General features: G+C 40.1%; 1 protein-coding gene across 2 annotated transcripts in view; it reads right to left on the reverse strand.

Annotated features, from left to right (window-relative positions):
* Positions 1–213: 213 nt before the first annotated feature.
* si:dkey-177p2.18 (phospholipase B1, membrane-associated) overlaps positions 214–22,376 on the reverse strand; it is a 71,660-nt gene continuing 49,497 nt past the window's right edge. For both annotated transcript variants that reach the window (XM_043698463.1, XM_043698462.1), the window contains exons 11-16: positions 17,229–17,320; positions 15,150–15,231; positions 8,795–8,899; positions 3,842–3,937; positions 3,166–3,237; positions 214–1,461 (exon numbers count right to left, since the gene is read on the reverse strand). In XM_043698463.1, the coding sequence (XP_043554398.1) occupies positions 1,324–1,461; positions 3,166–3,237; positions 3,842–3,937; positions 8,795–8,899; positions 15,150–15,231; positions 17,229–17,320 (585 nt within the window). In that variant the 3' untranslated portion in view covers positions 214–1,323. The remainder of the gene's footprint in view (positions 1,462–3,165; positions 3,238–3,841; positions 3,938–8,794; positions 8,900–15,149; positions 15,232–17,228; positions 17,321–22,376) is intronic.

The raw sequence follows: 22,376 nt of genomic DNA on the forward strand, positions 1-22,376 counted from the left end.
TGCAGATGCTGGAAATCAGAGTCTAGATTAGAGTGGTGCTGGAAAAGCACAGCAGGTCAGGCAGCATCCGAGAAGCAGGAAAATTGACATTCTGAGCAAAAGCCCTTCATCAGAAACGTCGATTTTCCTGCTCCTCGAATGCTGCCTGACCTGCTGTGCTTTTCCAGCACCACTCTAATCTAGACTCTGATCTCCAGCATCTGCAGTCCTCACTTTTACCATCCAGCCTAGGTCACCTCTTTGTGCTGTCTGACATCACCTTGCTCTATGCCCTTTAATTCTTCCTCTTCCATCTCCAGAATTTCCTTTTCTCACAATGAAAATTGCCATTCCAGGGCTTTGCCCACCTCAGGGTTGACACTGCTTTGGAAGGTCATAGTATAGAGTATGCCACAGATCACCAGGGGACCCTTGCGGGAGTGTACTGTCTGATCCCAACAAGCGTTCCAGGCACCTCATCTTCATCTTCCAAAGCCTCATGGCCTGCTGATGGTGCGCAGATGGTTTCTATTGCATTTTCATTTCATTGACCTTTGTAACAATATCAGAGTCACAAAAAGATGATCAGGTGATCCAGTCTTTTCAGGGGCATGATGGCGAGTGTAATGCAGAATGCTAGCTTATCAGGTGCTTTTCCTGTTACTGATGGATGAAGCAAGGTGAAATGACTTCTGTTCTACTTTTTGGTTGTGTTCTTATATACACTCAAAAATACTTCAGCTGCCCTTTCATGGGCTCACCTAATAAATAGTGTGACCATGAATGATTCCACACTATGTTGCCACCTCCACATACCTGAACTGTCCCTGATCCAGTGTTCAACTATATCTCCTCAGCAAAATTCTAATCATTGGCAATTGACAATAAGCTCATTAACAAAATTTATTGGCCATTTTTCACAAATTAGACAGATTGCGGTGCCTTGCCTTCCCCCATCTGAGCACAAGCACTTGCGGCAGGAATGGTCAAATCAATCCAGCAGGCAAGCTAATGGTTCCAAACTTTGTGTCTCATGGTATTTCATTGGTTAATTTCAATGGGTAGAAAATCATGGGTTGTAGCCCCATGTTGTTATATTTGTTGAACTTATACATGCTGAATATGTATTAAACAAGAAACAGTTCAATGAAAATCCATGTTAAGTCTTTTCAAATTCGCTCACAAAGGAGGAAAGGTCTTTAAAACATTCATCCATTGCAGCATTTTTCTTTTGTAGTTGAGAACGTTTGTTTGGTTGTAACAATTTCCAGCAGAAATGCATATTTCGGAGCTCATTTCTTCATTTACATTTCAAGAACACTTTCTATGCCTAGTTGAAGCAGATCAGGAAAAGTTAACAAAAGGCAGAAGAAGTAGGGTAAATGCAGAAACATCTATTTGTGTCCATGTAGCTGACACACTGGTTGATGGTGGAGGCATAGAGGCAACACTGTTCCATCGGGTATAAATGTAAGGATGTTCCTGTGAAGAAACCAAGAAACTGAGTTCAAGTAACAAGCATTTAAAAATAATATTAGATGACATTTGGAGTACTATGTACAGATCCAGGCACCACACCCAGTGAAATTTACATTGGCCGTGAAAGTGAGAGTCACTGTTTTCGCAGAACCCAAGGGTTAAGAGGTTACATAAACTAAGTTTAGCATCTCTGGAGTTTAGAAGGTCAATCGGTGCTTGTTTGGAGTTTTGAGTACTCTGAAAGGATCAGATAATCAGACCAGATAAATAGAGAGAAATCCTTTCCCATTATACAATGAGCGGAAGAGCCTTAGGAAAAGTTGATGGGCAGAGAGACCTAGGAGTGCAAGTCCATTGTACCCTGAAGTTTGCTGCACAAGTGGATAGAGTGGTCAAGAAGGCACATAGCATGCTTGCCGTCATTGGACAGGATATTGAGTGTAAGAGCTGGCAAGTCATGTTAAAATTGTAAAGACATTGGTTCAGCCGCATTTAGAATACTGTGTACAGTTCTGGTCACCACATTACCAAAAGGATGTGGACGCTTTGGAGAGGGTGCAGAGAAGGTTTACGAGGATATTGCCTGGTATGGAAGGTGCTAGCTATGAAGAGAGGTTGAGTAGGTTAGGTTTATTTTCATTAGAATAAAGGAGATTGAGGGGGCCCTGATTGAGGTTTACAAGATCATGAAGGGTATAGACAAGGTGGTTAGAGACAAGCTTTTTCCCAGGATGAAGGATTCAATAATGAGAGGTCACGCTTTCAAGGTGAGAGGCGGAGAGTTTAAGGGGGATACATGCGGCAAGTACTTCACACAGAGGGTGGTGGCCATTTGGAACGCGTTGCCACCAGAGGTGGTAGAGGCAGGCACAGTAGATTCATTTAAGATGCGTCTGGATAGATGCATGAGTAGGTGGGGAGCAGAGGAATACAGATGCTTAGGAATTGATGGACAGGTTTAGGCAGTACATTTGGATTGGCTCAGGCTTGGAGGGCCGAAGGGCCTGTTCCTGGGCTGTAAATTTTCTTTGTCCTTTGTTCTCGTGTTCCAATTTAAAACAAGGAGCTATAACACTGAAATCAGAGTCAGGCTATTCTGTAGAGAAGTTAGAGTGCATATCTTCTTGTAAAGAGTGATAAAAATATGGAACACCTCAGAAGAAACAGCTTTGCTAGGTCAATTAATGATTTTAAACCTGAGGTCAATAGATTTATGCTGGCTTAAAGTGTTCAGGACTAAGAGGGCTAAGCAGTATAAGTAGAGGTCAGATGCCACCTCCAGAACAATGATCTATCAGGCTCTACAGCTAGACTTTTACTATATATAAATCAAGGAGTAAATTCTCTTTGTTTTCTGCCTGCATTTTACCGTAGCTTTTCAATGATTTGGCTTTAGTTCTATTATGTTTGTTGAAAGGAGACAAGGAGGACCTTTGGCCAGAAGCTATTTGTGTTCTATTGTTTCTAACCTGACTTTCTTCGTCTGACACAAGAATATTCAAAATGGAATATGTTCTGGTATCAAAGATGGACATTTTTGCACTTCAATAACCATTTGAGAGATAAAACATCAGTGGAGAAAAGTCACCAAGTATTTCTAAAGCCATGTAAAAAAATATTGCAAATATGCACCAAATAACTCATGCATACCACAAAGCACAACTTCATAAAATTAATCAACTAAGTTTGATGACCTTTCAGTTGTACCTTTGTTGGACAAATGAGCTGCACCGGTTTAGAAATTGAATAAATTTCCACCTTCTCGCCTTCTGGTTGGAACTGAAACAAGGAGTTCAAAAATGTTATTTATTTCTGTGATTCAAATCTCTACAGCCCATGCTTTCGCTCCTGTTCCCCTATCATCTTGGTGCTTATTGACCTACATTGGTACCTACTTAAACAATATTCTGATCTAAATAGTTTAATCTTTCACTTTAAATCCCTCAACAGCCTTATCTCTCCCAATCTTCCGAACCATCTTCAACTCCATGACCTGCTAAGTGATCTGGGTTCCTCTCATCCTGACTTCTTTCATATTTTTAGTCATAAATTCTCAACCATTGCTGGCTGTGCTTTTGTCTGCTTCAGCCCCAAGCTCTGGAATTTCTTCTTGTGACATTGGTACCTCTCTACTTCTGATTCCATCCTTAAGACACTCCTTAAAACCAATCTCTTTGCCCCAAGATTAGGTTACCTACCCTATATCTTTTGATGCAGTTCCACATTAAAAATGTTCTTTTATAACGACTCTCCTTTATTATGAGAAAGGCACTATATATAAATGTATTTTTATATTTATTGGATGAACAAGCATTTATTAGAGACTGTTATGTAGCACAGTTTTCAAAGATAGAGATCCATTAGGAGACTACAACATTCTTACCATGTTATTCCAAAGTGCTTTGGCCATCTCCTTGTGCCCCTTTATGGTGAAATGGAAACAGTCTGGACTGAAAAAGGAGTAATCAACCTCACCAGCCTGAACAAGTAAATAAGCAAAAGGAAATTATCTTATAGAATTTTGTTACAATGTTCTAAAGAGAATTTTGCAACTCTTGGAATGCAGTTACTATGACACAAACAAAAATATGGATATTTAGCAGTTGGATTATATTGGAAGATTAATTTCTGGAAAAAAAAGAGCTTGGGAAACTACTTGTTAATTGATTGAGCTTTTACCTTTGCAATGGATTTGGCACTGCTTTTTGATGCTGGTTGACATGCCCCATCAGAAAATTGCAAAGAAAACTTTATATTATAATAAATTATCTAAATTCCTGGAGCTAAGATTCTAATTCCGGTTTCAAGGGAACGATGTAGAATGATACTATTTCTGAAAGTCATCATTGTAAGTATTAGGTTGTGACCTAACATACATTATTTACATTGGTTGCTTCTCTGTACAGTAACTTTGTGGTAGTTATTTCAGTAGAAAATTTAAATAGGTTAAAATATCATTGAGACTAGATCTGTAACCCATGGCATCTTAGACAGTATAGTCCCTGCCACTGAAAATGTATCCCTACTAAGGTTAGTAGCCCTGCAGCCATTTAATGCTCTATGGAATGGCAGGAGGCAAGATCTCTGCCTTCCTCTCTCTGTCTGGAGGAAGTGCCACTTCAGACAGCTGACAACCAGCTCTGTTTTCCCAGCAATTTCATCGGGCATGGTACTCTATGCAGAGAAACTATACATCCCTATCTGTTTAAATACTGTGAAGCTTGGGATCAAGTGTGGAGAACTCAAGGTGGGAACGGGACTTGCTGCTCCCCTAGCCAATTTATTCCAGTGGAGTTACAACACTAGCATTGACCTGAGAATGCAGAAAATTTCCCAAGCGTGTCCTGTACATAAAAAAACAGAATAAATCCTGGCTAATTACCGCATCAGTCTATTTACTTTCAATAATCAGTAAAGTGATGGAAGTTTTCATCAACTATGCCATCAAGCAGCACATGCTTACCAACAATCTGCTCAGTGACATCCAGTTGGGGTTCTGCCAGGGCCACTCAGTTCCTGACCTTATTGGAGCCTTGGAGAAAATGAGGACTGCAGATGCTGGAGATCAGAGCTGAAAAATGTGTTGCTGGAAAAGTGCAACAGGTCAGGCAGCATCCAAGGAGCAGGAGAATCGATGTTTCGGGCATAAGCCCTTCTTCAGGAATAAAGAAGGGCTTATGCCCGAAACGTCAATTCTCCTGCTCCTTGAATGTTGCCTGACATGCTGCACTTTTCCAGCAGCACATCTTACTGTAGCCTTGGTCAGCCCAAACATGGGTATTGTCCAGATCTTGCAACACATGAACATAGGCTGTGTCAGAATCTGAGGCAATGCAAAAGATGCTTACATCGTGCAATCATCAGCAAACATACCCAGTTCTGATCTGGGACACTACCCTGAGGAACTTCAGCAGAGATATCCTGGAGCTGAGATGACTGACCTCCAACAACCGCAATCAGTATGATTGGTACGATTCCAGCCATTGGAGAGCTTTTCTTTGATTCTCATTGATTCCACTTTGGCTAGGGGTCTTCAATACCACACTCATTCAAAAGAGCCTTGATATGAAGAACAGGCACTCTGACTTCATTGTTGGAATTTCACTCTTTTGCCCATGTTTGAACCAAGCCTATATTGAAGTCGGGTTGGCCCTGGCAGAACCCAAACTGGGTGTCAGTAACAGATTGTTGCTGAGTAAGTATTGCTTGACAGCAATGTTGATGACACTTCCATCACTTAACTGATGATTGGGAGTAAACAGTTTGGTGTGGTAATTAACCACGATGCATTTGTTTTGTTTTTTGTGTATAGGAGACGCTTGGCGAATTTTCCATATTGCCAGGGAGATGACAATGATACAGCCATTCAAGCATTTGCAATATCCTGTGTATCCAGCTGTTTATTGATATGATGTGGAATGAATTGAGTTGGCTGAAGACTGATATCTGGGATGCTGGGGACCTCTGGAGGGGGCTGAGATAGATCATGCACTTGGTACTTCTGCTGAAGATTATTACAAAAGCTTCAGCCTTGTGTTTTGCACTGATGTGTTGGGTTCCCCATCATTGAGAACAGGCATATTTGTGGAGCCTTGTCTCCAGTAAGGTTCAAGAGACCCCATCATTCCTGATTAGATGTGGCAGCATCGTAGACGTTAGGTCTGAACCATCAGTTGTGGAATCAATTATCTCTGTATATCACTTGTTACTTGTTTGTCACATAATTGTTACAAGTTCAAATGGTTGACATCTTATTTTTATGTAAGCTTGGTGCTACTCCGACACATGCTGGCCTACACACTTCATTAAACCAGGATTGATGTCCAGGCTTGATGATAATGGTTGAGTGGGGAATATACTGGGCCATGAGTTTGCAGATTGCTTTGGAGTCCAATATAGCTGGTGGGTCACAGCGTCTCATGTAAGCCCAGTCTTGAATTGCCAGATCTGTTAGAGGTATATCCAATTTAGCAGGTGGATCAAGCCACAAAACACAATGTAAAATATTCTCAATGTGAAGGTGGAATGTTGTGCCTACAACTGCGTGATGGTCACCCTTATGGTCATTGACCTGTTGGAAGCTTAACTTATTTAACACGTTAATAGTGCCACACGACACAAGGAAGTTCATCTGCAATATGAATACAGATCTTTGTCTCCACAAGGACCAACTTGATTAGCAGTGGTGCTGCCGAGCCACTTGTGATGGACATTGAAGTTCCCTCACCCAGATTGTAATCTGTGTCCTTACCACCCCAAATATTTCTTCCAAGTGATGTTCAACATGGAGGAGAGCTGAATCATGAAGTGATCATGGTATACTGTATATAATGCTCAGCAGGAGATATTTTTGCTAAAGTTTGACCTGTTCACATGAGGCCTAATGGGGTCTGGAGTCAACATGGATGAAATAGCATGGAGTCTGCTTTGTCTCATCAAAATTAATATAGAATAAAAAAAAGTACTTGGAGAATATACAGATTTAATTAAACATGCTGTGGAAATTCATTGCAGGGGATCTAGTAGCCTGATACCTAAGTCTTTGCTCGGTCTGGTCTATTCAGTGAATCCCTACAGCATGGAAACAGGCCATTTCGTCCAACAAGTCCACACTGACTCTCCAAGAGTAACCCACCCAGACCTATTCCACTACCCTATTACTCTACATTTACCCCTGACTAATATACCTAACCTGCACATCCCTGAACACGATGGACAATTGAGCTTGGCCAATTCACCTAACCTGCACATCTTTGGACTGTGGGAGGAAACCCACACAGAAACAGGGAGAATGTGCAAACTCCACACTAACAGTCGCCCATTGTTGGAATCGAACCCAGGGCCCTGGTGCTGTGAAACAGCAGTGCTAACCACTGAGCCACCACACCGCCACCCACTGAGCCGGTCTACATTTGACTCCTTTCCCAAAACCAACTTGATTGACTCTTAACTGCTCTCTGACTTGGTCGTGCAATTAGTTGATATAGTGGTAGGCAATAAATGTCAGTTTGCCAACAACGACAGTACCTTAAGTGCGATTAAAATATATCTTGCTTGTAAATGACTAGCACTAATCACGGCGATGACATCTAAACAGAAGATGGATTGAGATTTTATCACCCTAACAGAGATCATTTATAGTAACAATAAGAAAATACTTACCAAAGGGTAAAAGAGGACAAGAACAATTACACAGTTCTTTCAAAATGATCTCTCATTTAATTATTATAATATCGTGATTTAACTTTCCCATTTTAGTTGGTGAAAAATCTTGTTTCATGAAAAGAAATTCAGGAGAAATACTGTCTGACTTTTACAATAATTTAATAATTAGACTGTATATCTGACTTACAATTCCTTATGTTGTCACCATGAAGTGTATTTGATTTGGCAAAAATATGATTTGTGGTGTTGACTGTATGCTCAGTACAAGACATTAGGGGAGACCTTGAGGCAAGATTAGAGTTGGTGCTGGAAAAGCACAGCAGGTCAGGCAGGCTTTCCTGATGAAGGGCTTTTGCCCAAAGCGTCGATTTTCCTGCCCCTCAGATGCTGCCTGATCTGCTGTGCTTTTCCAGCACCATTCTAATCTTGACTCTGATATCCAGCATCTGCAGTCCTCACTTTCACCTCGAGATCTTGAGGCAACCTGCCTAGTGAAAGTGGAAGTTGGGCAATGACTTACTGCATTCTTACCAAGGTAGTGAATCCTGTAAAGCCAAGGGCAGTAGGGAACATCTGACCAAGTCAGGCAGAAGTCTTTTAAATATGCAAATCAGGGTGTTATGGCATCATCAAATTTCTGCCTTGCAACTTTTGTGCGCATCGAGGCAGGCTAATTCTCTGAGCGGTCTGCACCATTTCAACTGGGTATCAGGACAAAGAGCAGCCCAGGAGGTATGTGCTAATTTCTTCTATGGAACCAGGAGGAATGGAAGTGCTGAGCTTCTAAAATCAATTTGGGTTGTTGGTTTCACTGGTTGCCTCTGCCATAGAATCGCAAACATCACATATGAGGCCATTCAGCCCGTTGTGTCTATGTTGACACTTTGCAGTTCCTTGCTTTTCTCCTATCGCTCTGCAGTTTATTTTTCCGACACAAGTATTCATTCAATGACATTTTTGAAAGTTATTATCAGATCTGCACCCAATTTTCAGATCGTTACAATTTGCTGGATATTGCTTTTCCACACATTGTCATCGCTCAACTGCTTTTACAGGCACCAAGACAGGCGTAGGTTTGCAATGTTGCAGCACACGATACAATGCAATCCACTTCTCATATAAAAAAAAGATCATTTCATTGAAAGTTTGAAATGTGGTTTGGATAGCTTACCAAATTTAATGGAGGTGTTACACTTTTCAGAAATGGTTGAAGTATGACAGTGAAATCTTCTTTCTGGTCAAATCTCCCAGATGCAACCAACTCTTCCAGCTTTGTCTGAGAGGAAAGATATTTACCAATTTTCAACAGAATTACAATGAAAAAATTACACATTTACAACTTTCTCCACAGCATGTCACATCAAGGGGTGGATCTTTCACGGAGTGGCAATTGTGACCAGAATGCCATCCCATTCACTCTTTTCTCAGTTGCTTTCTGGCTGAATCTTTCCAGGTTGAGAATCTTGAGAAAAGCAAGGAGCACCTTCCCTTGTACAGCCCTATTGTGGTGCTGTAACACCAGAGTTGAGGGTGGGGCATAGACTAAGCCCCTCATCCTTTCTTAAGGACCAGTTGTCATATCCCTTAAATGTCCGGCGTGAGTGCTAGCGAGTAGTGAATAGGTAAATGTTGATGAGCAGGCAATTGTGTGAATGAGTGATGTTTCTCGGGTGGGTAAAGAGGTAGGTGAGTAGAGTGGATGGGGAGCAGGGAAGCAGATGAGTAGAGAAGAAGGTAGCAAGAAGGGTAAAATACTGTGGGCATGCATTATATGCAAGACATGGAAAGTTCAAAGGAGATGTGAGGACAGTCTTTTACATAGAGAGTGGTAAGAGTCTGGAATGGGCTGCCAGGGGTAATAGTGGAGGCATATACAATAGGAGGCAAGCAGAAGAGATTAATTTAATATGGCATCACGTTCAGCACAGCATCATGGGCCAAAGTGCTGTTCTATGTTCTATATTATACAGTGGGTAAGAGTGGCAGAAGCATAGGACAATAATGAGGTAGGGAGGTTGTTACTGAGGTGGATGACTGCGTAAATGGTTTGGGAGGAATGGTCAGGTTAGACTGAAGAATGGCCTCCTGTCAACTACCCCATGTTTGCTAGGCAGGTATATTTGGGAGATCAGCAGAGGAGGGGAGGCAGGTGAGAGAAAGATGGGAACAAAAACAGAGATAGCTGGAGAAACTCAGGTAAGGCAGCAACTAAGAAGAGAAAGCAATGCTAACATTGGACAGACATATGGATATTACTGAAACGGTGTAGGTTAGATGGACATCAGATTAATTTCACAGGTTGGCCCAACATCAAGGGCTGAAGGGCCTGTACTATGCTGTAACATTCTGTGTTGTATGTTCTATGCTCTAAGTGACCCTGGTGGAATTCAATTTGAGCATAACTATGCATTGTTAAGCAAGTCCTGTTTGTTTGTACAACTGTGTGGCACCCCTTCCAACACTCTGATGATCAATAGTAGACTGATGGAGTGATAACTAGCTGAATTGGATTTGTTTTGCTTTTGTATACACATCATACCTAGGCAATTTTCCACGTTGTCAGGTAGTTGCCAGTGTTGCTGTACTAGAACAGTTTGGTTAGAGACAAGGCAAGCTTTGGAGCACACAGTTTCAGAACATTTTTAGATTAGATTACTTACAGTGTGGAAACAGGCCCTTCGGCCCAACAAGTCCACACCGACCCGCCGAAGCGTAACCAACCCAGACCCATTCTCCTACATATATCCCTTCACCTAACACTACGGGCAATTTAGCATGGCCAATTCACCTAACCTGCACATTTTTGGATTGTGGGAGGAAACCGGAGCACCCGGAAGAAACCCACGCAGACACGGGGAGAATGTGCAAACTCCACACAGAGAGTCGCCTGAGGCGGGAATTGAACCCGGGTCTCTGACGCTGTGAAGCAGCAGTGCTAACCACTGTGCTACCGTGCCGCCCATTTGGTCAGAACTCTGCAGATGCTAAAAATAATGAAGAAAGTCTGAGCTCTCAGGTGCAATCAGCCACAATCTCCTCAGATCAACAATGATCTCATTGAATGATAGAATAAAGTTGAAGGACTGAATGGCCTACGTCTGTTCCTATAGAGACAAAAGAACTGCAGGTGCTGAAATTCACAGCTTGCCATGTCTTATGGTCTTATAGTGTGAGTGTTCCAGGGGAAAGGAAAGCCACAACCCATTGGACAGGAACCAAGAAGAAGTAGTTCCATGAAACCCACAGATTGGACAGGGAAAAAAAAATTCTCTAGATTTTTGAATACAAGTAAAGTGATTGGGTTGGGAAATTAGTATTTTTGTTCTGTCACGTGTTCAGTTGCTCACAATGTGGTCTCCTCTACTTGGGGGAAATGAAGTGCAGACTGGGTGATTGCTTTGTCTGTCTGCAAAAAATACCCGAGCTTTCACTTGCTTGCCACTTCAGCACACCACTGTGCTCCCTAGCCAACACCTCTGCCTCAGGCTTGCTGCACCAAAGCTCAGCACAAGCTGGAAGAACAGCACCTCATTTTCCATTCTGCAGCCTCCTGGACTTAATAATGAGATCAATCATTTTAGGGCTTGAACACCTTTTCCCATGCTTCCCTCCACACCCCACACACCAGACCCTCTCATCACATGGGCTGCTACCACACACTACCCACTGTCAATCAGTAATAGTCCCCATTAGCAACTGTTCATTCCCCCAGACTGACCTTAAATCACCCCATTGTCTGCCAACTGTTTTTGAGCTCTATCTCCACCTATCATTTACTGTCCCGGCTCCCCCACCTCAACTTTTGTGTAAAAACCATGGTTTTTTTCTCGCTAATATCAGTTCTGAAGAAGGGTCACTGGACCTGAAACATTAACTGTGATATCTCGCCACAGATTCTGCCAGACCTACTGAGGTTTTCTAGCAATTTCTGCTTTTCTTTCAGATTTCCAATATCTGCAGTTTTTTTTAAATTCTTTTCTGCAGTATTGTGTACTCATATTTCAGTGAAAGACGACCATATTGAATAAAAAGCTTTATAAAAATGATTTATCGAGCCAGATCGTATTTTTGGGATCTGACTTGTCCTATAGCATCCAGAACATAAGAATGGCCCAAGCAAAGGTCCATGACTTCAAAATCAATAGATGACTTACAGGTTAATGACAGATGGCTAGATATACCAGCTTGAAGAAGAAAGGATAAAACAGGGGCCTTTCGGGACTGCCAGATGTACAATTAGGATTCAGTTAATGGGGTGGTGGCCAGAGATCGAAGGAGTGATGATACATCTCATATATCATTGTGAAATCTGTGATTACCAGGATTGTAGGAACTCGAAAACCATCCTGTCATCACATTTGTAAATTTAGACTGCAGAAATCAACAATAATCTTTGGAAGTGGAAACAATGGTTGAGCAATCATGAATAAACTTTCAGGTGTCAACATAGTCTGGTGAACAAACTATAGCACGATTCAAACCGATGATGACACTACACAAGACCGAGAGCAATGTTTCAAATTCTTTCTCTTCTAAGGAAGAATGATCGTGGAAGAATGAAGAATGATCAAGGAAGAATGTACCAGTGGCAGAGTGAAGTCAACAGCAATCCTTAACTAGCACATCTGAAGATGTAAATATTGGGGTTCACCAGTAGGTCAATCTCAGAAGGCAAATGAAATTATTCAACATCATTCACAAACTGATATAAAGAGTTTACATACTTCAGCACAGTTAGATCAGTGGATTAAGAATTAATACTTGATTATACAGATTGAGGATGATCTGCAGAAGTCTCCATGGAACAGCATGGAGTGACTCAGTGAACACTGCTGCCTCACAGCACCACGGACCCAGGTTCGATTCCAGCCTCAGGCTGTGTGGAGTTTGTACATCCTCCATGTGTCTGCTTGGGTTACCTCCAGCTGCTCTGGTCTCCTCCCACAGTCCAAAGATGTGCAGGTTAGGTGAATTGGCCATGCTAAATTGCCCATATTGTTCAGAGATGTGTAGGATGGGCGCATTAGTCAGGGGAAAATGTAGGGTAATAGGGGAATGGGTCTGGGTGGGATACTCTTTGGAGGGTCAGTGTGGACTTGTTGGGCCAAATGACCTGTTTCCATATTATAGGGATTCTATGAATACAGCGTTCCACAGACTGAGGACATGGTCAAGACGAAATTGGTCAAGAAATCCAGGATATGGTTTGAAAAAAAACATGTTTCAATAGAGCAGCTGAGTGCCATGATAATAATTCTTGTAATTAAAGATCTCCTAGCTGATGTTATGGGTCAACAATCTGATTCAGCAGGGAAAAAGATCTGTGGAGTGGAAATTCAGTAAATTAGGGTCTAAGTTTAGGAGGAATATGTCTGGCATAAGGTAAACCTGAGTGATAAAAAGGCCTTCCAAGGTAGACAGACTTTACAGACCATGCAGAGTCAAGAACAGACTTAAGGTCAACAATTTGTGGGCGGCACGATGGCACAGTGGTTAGCACTGCTGCCTCACAGTGCCAGAGACCCGGGTTCAATTCCCGCCTCAGGCGACTGACTGTATGGAGTTTGCACGTTCTCCCCGTGTCTGCGTGGGTTTCCTCCGGGTGCTCCGGTTTCCTTCCACAGTCCAAAGATGTGCAGGTCAGGTTAATTGGCTATGCTAAATTGCCCGTAGTGTTAGGTAAGGGGTAAATGTAGGGGTATGGGTGGGTTGCGCTTCGGTGGGTCAGTGTGGACTTGTTGGGCCGAAGGGCCTGTTTCCACAATGTAATGTAATCTAATCTAATCTAATTGGCTATCCAAAACCAAGTCCAAAGAAAGCACATTCTAGACAAATTATGAAACCTCCAGATCACATGAATTTGCAAAGTTAGAGTGATGGAGAAAATGAAGTAATGGAAAATATATGCATGAATAATGCACGTACAAGTGTTAACTAGAAAACCTGGAGGACAACTTGTTTAATATAATGGGTTTGAAGGGGTGAATGCTCATGACTGTACTAAGCTTCACTCAATCTGATAATATCATTCTGGCTTGAGTGGGGAGAAGGCAGAGCATGTTAGGACCTGTATCTACAGGATTTGACATGGTTTCCATAGCAGTGTCTAACTTACAAATGAAATTTACACTTAATTGCTGTCATTTTAAAAAAGTACATCTTACTTAAAATCAGAGCCTTTGTTTTAATCAAGATTCTTTTGTCATTGATTCCCTACAACTAAACCAAGCAGGCAAGGAAAATGGACAGTGACAGTATATTACTCTACCCACAAGCTGTTAGTTGATGGTATCACAACATATATAACACCAACTTACTTGAAGTGAAATTCACCGCTCCTAATGAATTATCATGGTCTGTTAACACATACATAATTTGTTGATATTGGGTTTGACAGATACAATAAAATTACAAAAGATGAAATCTGATATCTCAATTGCTTCTGTGGGTGTTGCTAGGGATTCCTATTTTTTCAAGAGATTAAGTTTTATGAGGATCATAACAGCAATCATTTGTAGCATTCATAGTGACAAAACTGAACTGAAAGTTACTAGCCTGGCTGGCAATGTATTAGGAGAGGTTGGACAAACTTTGATTGTTTTCTCAAGAGCATCGGAAACTGAGGGGGTGATAGAAGTATATAAAGCGGTGAGAGGTACGGATAAGATGGATGGTCAGAGTCAATTTTTACGAGGGTGGGAATGTCAAATACAAGGGGACATAGGTTTAAATTGAGAGGGGAAAGTTTAACGGAGATGTGCACGATGGTAGAAGCAAATACAATATCAAAGTTTAAAAGGCATTTAGACAGACTTAAGAACAGGCAGGGAATAACAGGATAGGGAGCATGTTGCATGGATTCATTTAGAATGCATATGTTCGGCGCAAAATGGTGGACTGAAAGGCTGCATTATTCTATGTTCTAAAAATAAGGACTTGCATTTATATAGCACCTTTCACATCTTCAAGATACTTTACTTCCTTTGGAAGTGCCATTATCACTGTACTGTGATAGAATAATCCATAAATTATGGTTTATTATATTGAAACATTGATGCACAGAATTGTGCTGCTGAATAAATGCAATTGTTTTATGCTGTGATGATTATGAGCTATGCTGTACATGTCCTTCAGCAGTGTCTCAATAATTACATTTAAACTGTTGAAGAATGCAGCTTTAAGAGCCTGCACTATTTATCACTCGTCTGAGAATGACACCTGAATTTATAATTGAAGATGACTGTGTTGAACTCTCCAGGGATCATGAATTCTCTTATTCATTGTCAATTAAAGCTGTTATGCATGTAGTTATCAGTCAGAAATAATTAATTTCATCATGCGTGTGAGTTAAAAAGACAAAGCACCAGCAGTGCGCTGAATCTACAGCTGCTTTTAATGCTAAAGGCAAAACAAGTTTTTCTAAATGACAACTTTAATAGGCCATTGAAGATCAACAGCACGTTTCTATGTCATGCACCCTTCAATAGATAAGACAATTCAAGCAGTTTATCACTGTTATCACCTACCTGAAACACTTTATTAATTCTGCGTAATTCCCTTAATTCAGCTGAATCAGGCATAGGGTTTACTAAACATGGACAAAACTTCCTGCAACAACAATAGAATGACTTGGAGTAGAAATTGCAATCAGACATCAATAAATTCGATTATTGAAATTGGAAAAATTACATCTTTCATGTTGGATTACTTGGCAGCCATTGCAACATTTCATCATTGTATTAACATTTATACAATATTATAATGGCATTGGTTCATCAATGGGTCCCTCTCTGTGCTGGAAATAATATATAATTCTAAATATTTGATTAGTGATGATTTCTGCTTCTGACAGATGCCAGCTTCTCCAGGATAGATGAGCTCTCCACTAAATTAAATGACTGCTGTGGTTTAAACTTGAAAACAGATATAGGCTAACTTAAAACTGAATAGTGCATGAAAATATGGAAATGTGTACTGGGATTCTGGAAATATAATGTCATTGAAGGAGCAAATGTTTGGGGAGTATGTTAGCTTCCTCAATTTATTTAATGAAAAGCTGGGAGAAATTATACAACGCCTTCACGTTGGCATTCATTATGTGGTGCCTACAGTAGGGATATAAGTGTTATGTGAAGGGAACTAAGCACAAGGAAAACTTTTGTTTTGCATGCAGTACAGGCAGATCAAAATATACAAAGATCATAGGGTGTTTGAATAGAGTGAGGAATACAAAGTTACCCTGCAAAGAAGGTGCACAAAAAGCAAAATCAACATTAGACTTAAAATCTGAGAGGTCCATTCAGAAGTCTAATAACAGTGGGGAAGAAGCTGTTCTTGAACCTGTTGGCACATGTGTTTCAGGTTTTCTATCTTCTGCTTGACTGCGATAGGTGGAATTATTTTCCCATTTTATCATACCTGGTTCTTAAGAAATTTACCGGATAAACTCTTTCAGTATAGCAATGTATTAGTCTGCATTTCCAAACATTCTATCCTGGAGTCAACTCTTTTTCTGAGCAAAATATTAAGCTAAGGTTGAAGTTTTGTACAGTGAATTTGCATTTGTTGGACCCCAAATTAAAGTGACCTAACCTATTTCATAAAGGACCATTGATTGGAATGTTTCAATTTCACAGTGGTTTGGTCAGATCCTTTTGAGAGTATTGAGTTCAATTTTGGGAATCAAATCGAATTTAAGTCAGATAGGTTTACAGTTCAGCCATGAGATAATTCAATGACAGAAGAAGCTCGAGAAGTTGAATAGCTGACTTTTGATCCTATGTTTGTTTCACAGTTAACAACGGATGACAAAAAAGGCTTTACTTCCAGGTCCCTGAAGTGATATAATCTCATTTTAACATTTATTTCAAACACTATTATCAAATACAACCAATAATGTGTCATTGTATTCGTAATGCAGATTGGCATCTTTGCATTAACTTTAATGTATAAAGTCAACTATGGATCTGATCATTTTTTGAAGTGTTAAGTCTAATCTGGTTTAAATTTCAGAAGATTTGGACTCCAGGGACTGTTAAATAAGAACTTAAAGCAGGAATTTTACTGTGGGCAGATAACATGAATTAACCATAAACAAAAAAAAGCTTAACTTGCAATTTTTTAGAATATTTCATTCTTTTTATTTCAATATTAAAGGACTTTCATTCCCAAAACAAAGGAAATTAGTGGGTTGATCTGGGATTCTTGGTTCAGCGACAAATGTGGGCAGAATGCAAAATGCACAAAGAAAACACACAAAATGGTTTATATCCCATGAATGAGACTCAATTAGGACTGGAGTCCTGTCATACAGAAATTGAGCATTAATTCAGTGGACTGAAAGTCAAATTCAGCCTATAGGAAACTGTAAGAGAATTGCAAGGAAATTATGCACTAACTGTAATCTGATTTCAGAAAACACTTTTGTAGCACATATGTGACCAGTGACAAGGTTCCCTAATGATGGATGAAATCAGAAAAGTACCTCCAATTCTACCCTTGAAGCAAGTTAACTTTCTTGAAAGCAATATAAATCCATAAAATATTAAACTCACAAATAAATTGATTCTGAATGGACGAAATTGGATGAAAGAAAGATATAGTACCTTTGAAGTAAACATCCGAAAGAGCCATCGTTGACTAAACGGAGACCTTCAATTGGCAGTAACTGTACTAAGTTCACTATTGTCCTAGGCATCTGTTCAGGAAGGATTATATGTTACTTTTATGCATAACAGAACCTTGACTCTGACATTGCAATTTCATAGATCTGAATAAATGTAATATTAAGATCAACAGCATAAAAGCGTAGGGAAAAGTAAATTCTTGGCATTTATTAGTGTAGATAAATGTCTGCTGGTGTACGTAAATGGGCAGTTAGCTTGGTTGGTTGGACAGCTGCTTTGCAATGCAGAGTGATGCTAACAGCATGGGTTTAATTCTTACACCCTCCAAGGATACTGCGAAGGACTTTCCTTCTCAACCTCTCCCCTTTCCTGACGCATGGTGAGCCTCAGGTTAAACCACCATCAGTTGACTCTCTCTAATGAGAGAGCAGGACAATAGTAACCTTTCTATTTTAGATAAATGTATTGTTCAGTTCAGATCTTTCAATTTGGAAGCAGATATGAAAATGTGAAGTGATAATGGAATGACTGCATTATTTTAGAAGACTGCCAAATTAAGCAGTTTAATTCTTGTGTATATTTGTTTTTCTTTAGTTGTAAGTAATTTGTGAATTCAATATTTTTGGATTTGCATTCCTTCCAAGGATGTTATCTTGCTTTGTGGGGAGAATTAGATTGACATTATGAGGGATAATGTTATGACTTCATGCATCATCAGATTGAATTACAATAACAAACAGTCCCTTAGTTTCAGAAGGAAAAATAAAGATGCTATGCTATAATGAAAGAAGAGGTAAATTTAATTGTTATTAATTCAAAAGCAAAGTCTTTATTGCATATCTGAAATAACAACAGGTAATGCTGGAAGTACTCAACAAGTGGGTGGCACGGTGGCACAGTGGTTAGCACTGCTGCCTCACAGCGCCTGAGACCCAGGTTCAATTCCCACCCCAGGCGACTGACTGTGTGGAGTTTGCACGTTCTCCCCGTGTCTGTGTGGGTTTCCTCCGGGTGCTCCGGTTTCCTCCCACAGTCCAAAGATGTGCAGGTCAGGTGAATTGGCCATGCTAAATTGCCCATAGTGTTAGGTAAGGGGTAAATGTAGGGGTATGGGTGGGTTGCGCTTCGGCGGGTCAGTGTGGACTTGTTGGGCCGAAGGGCCTGTTTCCACATTGTAATGTAATGTAATCTAAAAATAAGTCTGGTAGCACATAGGAAGAAAGATGGCCAGACATCAGTATTTTACAGAATGGTCTCATTATGAATGTCTGGCTGAGATCAAAGAATGACGAATGAGTGTAGCTCTCAGCAGGCAGTGTTAACACAGCTATTGAAGGTAGTTCTAAATTTGATTGTTTGTTTGACATCTTTATGGCCCTTTAATAAGTTATACTTTACTGGAAGAGTTCTGCAATGCCTCCATGTTTATTTACATAAAAGGTAGAGGTTGATGGGCATAATAGCATTTTGTCATTGATACTGTGAATCAGTGGCTGGTTGACAGCTTTATGAGAAAGTAAGAGATATTGTGCGTTTCAACAGGAATATTGAATGGCTGTTGCTATTTAATGCTAATGGGACAAAAAAAAGCTGTTGGAAGTACTCAACACATCAGTGGAGAGAAACAGAGTTACACAGCCAACATTATATTAAAGGGCAAAACATGCTCAAAGGGCTGAATGGCCTATTCCTGCTCCTACATTCTATGGTGCTACTCTATATTTCTATGTAGCTGAATCCCTCGATTAATTCCTCTCAATATCAGAAGGAGACAGACTTCAGAACACATTACTTGGGCATGAGGAATGCAACTTTTCTCCCAAAAGGAAGAAGCCAGTTAAGTGTGTTACCCTGATAAGCTGATAAGCTAAAATGCAATTATTTTCACATAAATTGTAACCCTCCCAGATATTATAAGGGTTCTCCATAAATATCTACCCACCTTTTAGGAAGTAGGAGTTTGATTCATGAGTGTTTGCTACAGAGGATTAGGTGAGGCAATTTAAGTTTGAAGTATATGGCCAATGGGCTGAGAAGTGGCAGATGGAGTTTAATGTAGATAAATGTGAGGAGCTGCATTTTGGGTTTGCAAATCTTAATAGGATTTATACATTTAATGGTAAGGTCCTCAGGAGTGTTGCTGAACAAAGAGACTTTGGAGTGCAGGTTTCATAGCTCTTTGAAAGTGGAGTCACGGGCGATAGGATAGTGAAGAAGGCATTTGGTATGCTTTCCTTTATTGGTCAGAGTTTTGAGTACAGGAGTTGGGAGGTCATGTTGCAGCTGTACAGGACATTGGTTAGGCCACTGTTGGAATATTGCGTGCAATTCTGGTCTCCTTCCTATTGGAAGGATGTTGTGAAACTTAAAAGGGTTCAGAAAAGATTTACAAAGATGTTGCCAGGGTTTGCCGATTTGAGCTATAAGGAGAAGTTGAATAGGTTGGAGCTGTTTTCCCTGGAGCGTCGGAGGCTGAGGAGTGACCTTATGGAGGTTGATAAAATCATGAGGGGCATGGATCGGATAAATAGACAAGTCTTTTTTTCCCTGGGATGGAGGAGTCCATAACTAGAGAGCATAGGTTTAGGGTGAGAGGGGAAAGATATAAAAGCAACCTAAAGGACAACTTTTTCACGCAGAGGATGGTACGTATATGGAATGAACTTCCAGAGGAAGTGATGGAGGCTAGTACAATTGCAATATTTAAAAGGCATCTGGATGGGTATATGAATATGAAGAGTTTGGAGGGATATGGGCTGTGTGCTGGCAGGTGAACCTAGATTGGGTTGGGATATCTCGTCGGCATGGACGAGTTGGACCGAAGGGTCTGTTTCTGTGTTGTACATCTCTATGACTCTCTGACTCCATGCAGACAAATTTTCGACAATAAGAAATCATGCAATCTGGTGGTTATGCAAAGTGTATTAAACCACAAATCTAAAAAAAATCCTGAAAAGAAAAAGTAACTTTTTCTTATTTCTCTGAGGGAATCAAAAATACATAGGTTACTAATTGCAGATATATGAGTTTAAAAGAAATAAATAATGATATCCATAAAATATCACATAAGAATACCTTGATCCTGAGAGAGTGAACCCTTTATGTTGAGAATCAATTTGAAATAAAGGTGACTAAATCTAATAAATTTCCAAACTATTCATCTTATTTTGAGATATTCATAATTTATTTTTTTGCCACTGTATGTTTGAAAGGTGGGGTAGGAGATGTCATTTGATCACGAATAGACTATCTGAATCATTATTCCATATTGTGTGGGAAGAACTATCTATTACAATCAGCTAAACTTCAGTGTTATGTTATTTTTAAGTTATTATTGATAAAGGTTTGGGGTTCATTATTTCTTTTATCAGACTGTGGTTTTACTTATCAGAGATAGCATTGTAACTTTGGTGTGACAATTATCAAAATAATCCCCAATTTTTTATATAAGTGTTTTCAATTCTTATCAGCAATCTTACATGGTTGTGGAGGGAGTTGACAATTTTATGCTTGCAAGCTAGCTTTGTCACAGTTATTGAAAAAAAAGAGTATTACAGTATGCAAAGAACCCCTTCCAGCCTATTGTATCCAGGCCAGTCATCAAGCACCTATCTACTCTATTCCTACTTTACAGTACTTGATCCGTTGCTGTGTCTGCTACAGAACATTAAAAGATCATCTAAATACTTAATTGTTGTAATGGCTCCGGCTTCTATCACCCTTTTAGCTAGTGAGTTCTAGATATCAATCACTCTCATGGTGAACAGGTTTCTCCTCAAATCTCCTCTGTTGCTCCTTTTTTTCGACATAGTTTGCTGTAAGGTTATAGTGTAAAACAACTTTTAAACTATATTCCGATATGTTTTGAATCTTGCTGCTTCACGGATGAACAATCTCAAGAAAGGGTTTTGCTATATGGAAGCAACCCTAAGGATTTAATGTATATTGATCTGATTGGAAGGCAGACTATTTTTGTTGTTAGATTGTCATAGTAACCTGAAGAACAGGGCAGAAGAGGAAAATATATTATTAACATATGTTTTTTGTTAAAAGGGCAAGTAAAGTTTTCTGTGACTAATTATGTAATAATGCAAAGAATATGGCTTTAATTAAGGTCATCATAAACATCTACTGAAAACTGTTGAACAGTGTGTTTCATTGTGCAATTACTAATGAGTAAGTGTACAATAAATTGAGACTGAATTTGCTATAAATCAACTGTGGCTGTGTCTGATTATGATCTAAACTGATTTATGGGTAATAATGAGCATAAGGGAAAGTGGAGGGATGCTTTCCTGATGGTTTGGTACTTAATCCTCTACACAAGAAAGGGATACAGATGCCTTGGATCCTGGAAATCACATAAAAAATAGATGCATGACCTTTTGATCCACAAGGTGGTTTTCTTAAAGATATGGATTTCTATCCTGCTGTAGTCCCTTTGGGGGATAGATGACAATCCCTATGGGTGAGTATAACAAGCAGCGAGGGAATTGTCACTGATTGCACAACAATTCACTGCTAATCTTAAAGTGCTATGGAAAATTAATACAATGTTTGGTGGCTTATATATTTGTACGCAAAGAACAAAGTACAATGAATTCATTAAAATTTATTTTTCATGTTTGTGTCAAAGGCAAGGCAAGTATGTGTTGCCCATCTCTAATCACTCTTGCATTGAGTGGATTATTGGTAATTTCTGAGGACATTTAAGAGTCAACCCCATTTCTGTAGATCTGGCTCACATGTAGGCTATCAGTCAGCAGGTTTCATTTATTAAAGGACATTAGTGAACCAGATAGGTTTTTATACAATCAATGAGGTAAAAACAATATATCCCTGGTGGTGGGGTCTTTTTGGAGGTTGCGGAATCTGAGGGCGGAGGTGCGGGATGTGGACAAGATGCGTTGGAGGGCATCTTTAATCACTTCCTCTTTAACCAATTCCTCCGCCTCTGCCGTATCTGCTCCCAGGAGGACCGGTTCCACCACAGAACACACCAGATGGCCTCCTTCTTTAGAGACCACAATTTCCCTTCCCAGGTTAAAGATGCCCTCCAATGCATCTCGTCCACATCCCGCACCTCCGCCCTCAGACCCCACCCCTCCAACCGTAACAAAGACAGAA

The sequence above is a fragment of the Chiloscyllium plagiosum genome, chromosome 10 (genome assembly GCF_004010195.1).
Source record: "Chiloscyllium plagiosum isolate BGI_BamShark_2017 chromosome 10, ASM401019v2, whole genome shotgun sequence".
Classification (NCBI taxonomy): domain Eukaryota; kingdom Metazoa; phylum Chordata; class Chondrichthyes; order Orectolobiformes; family Hemiscylliidae; genus Chiloscyllium; species Chiloscyllium plagiosum.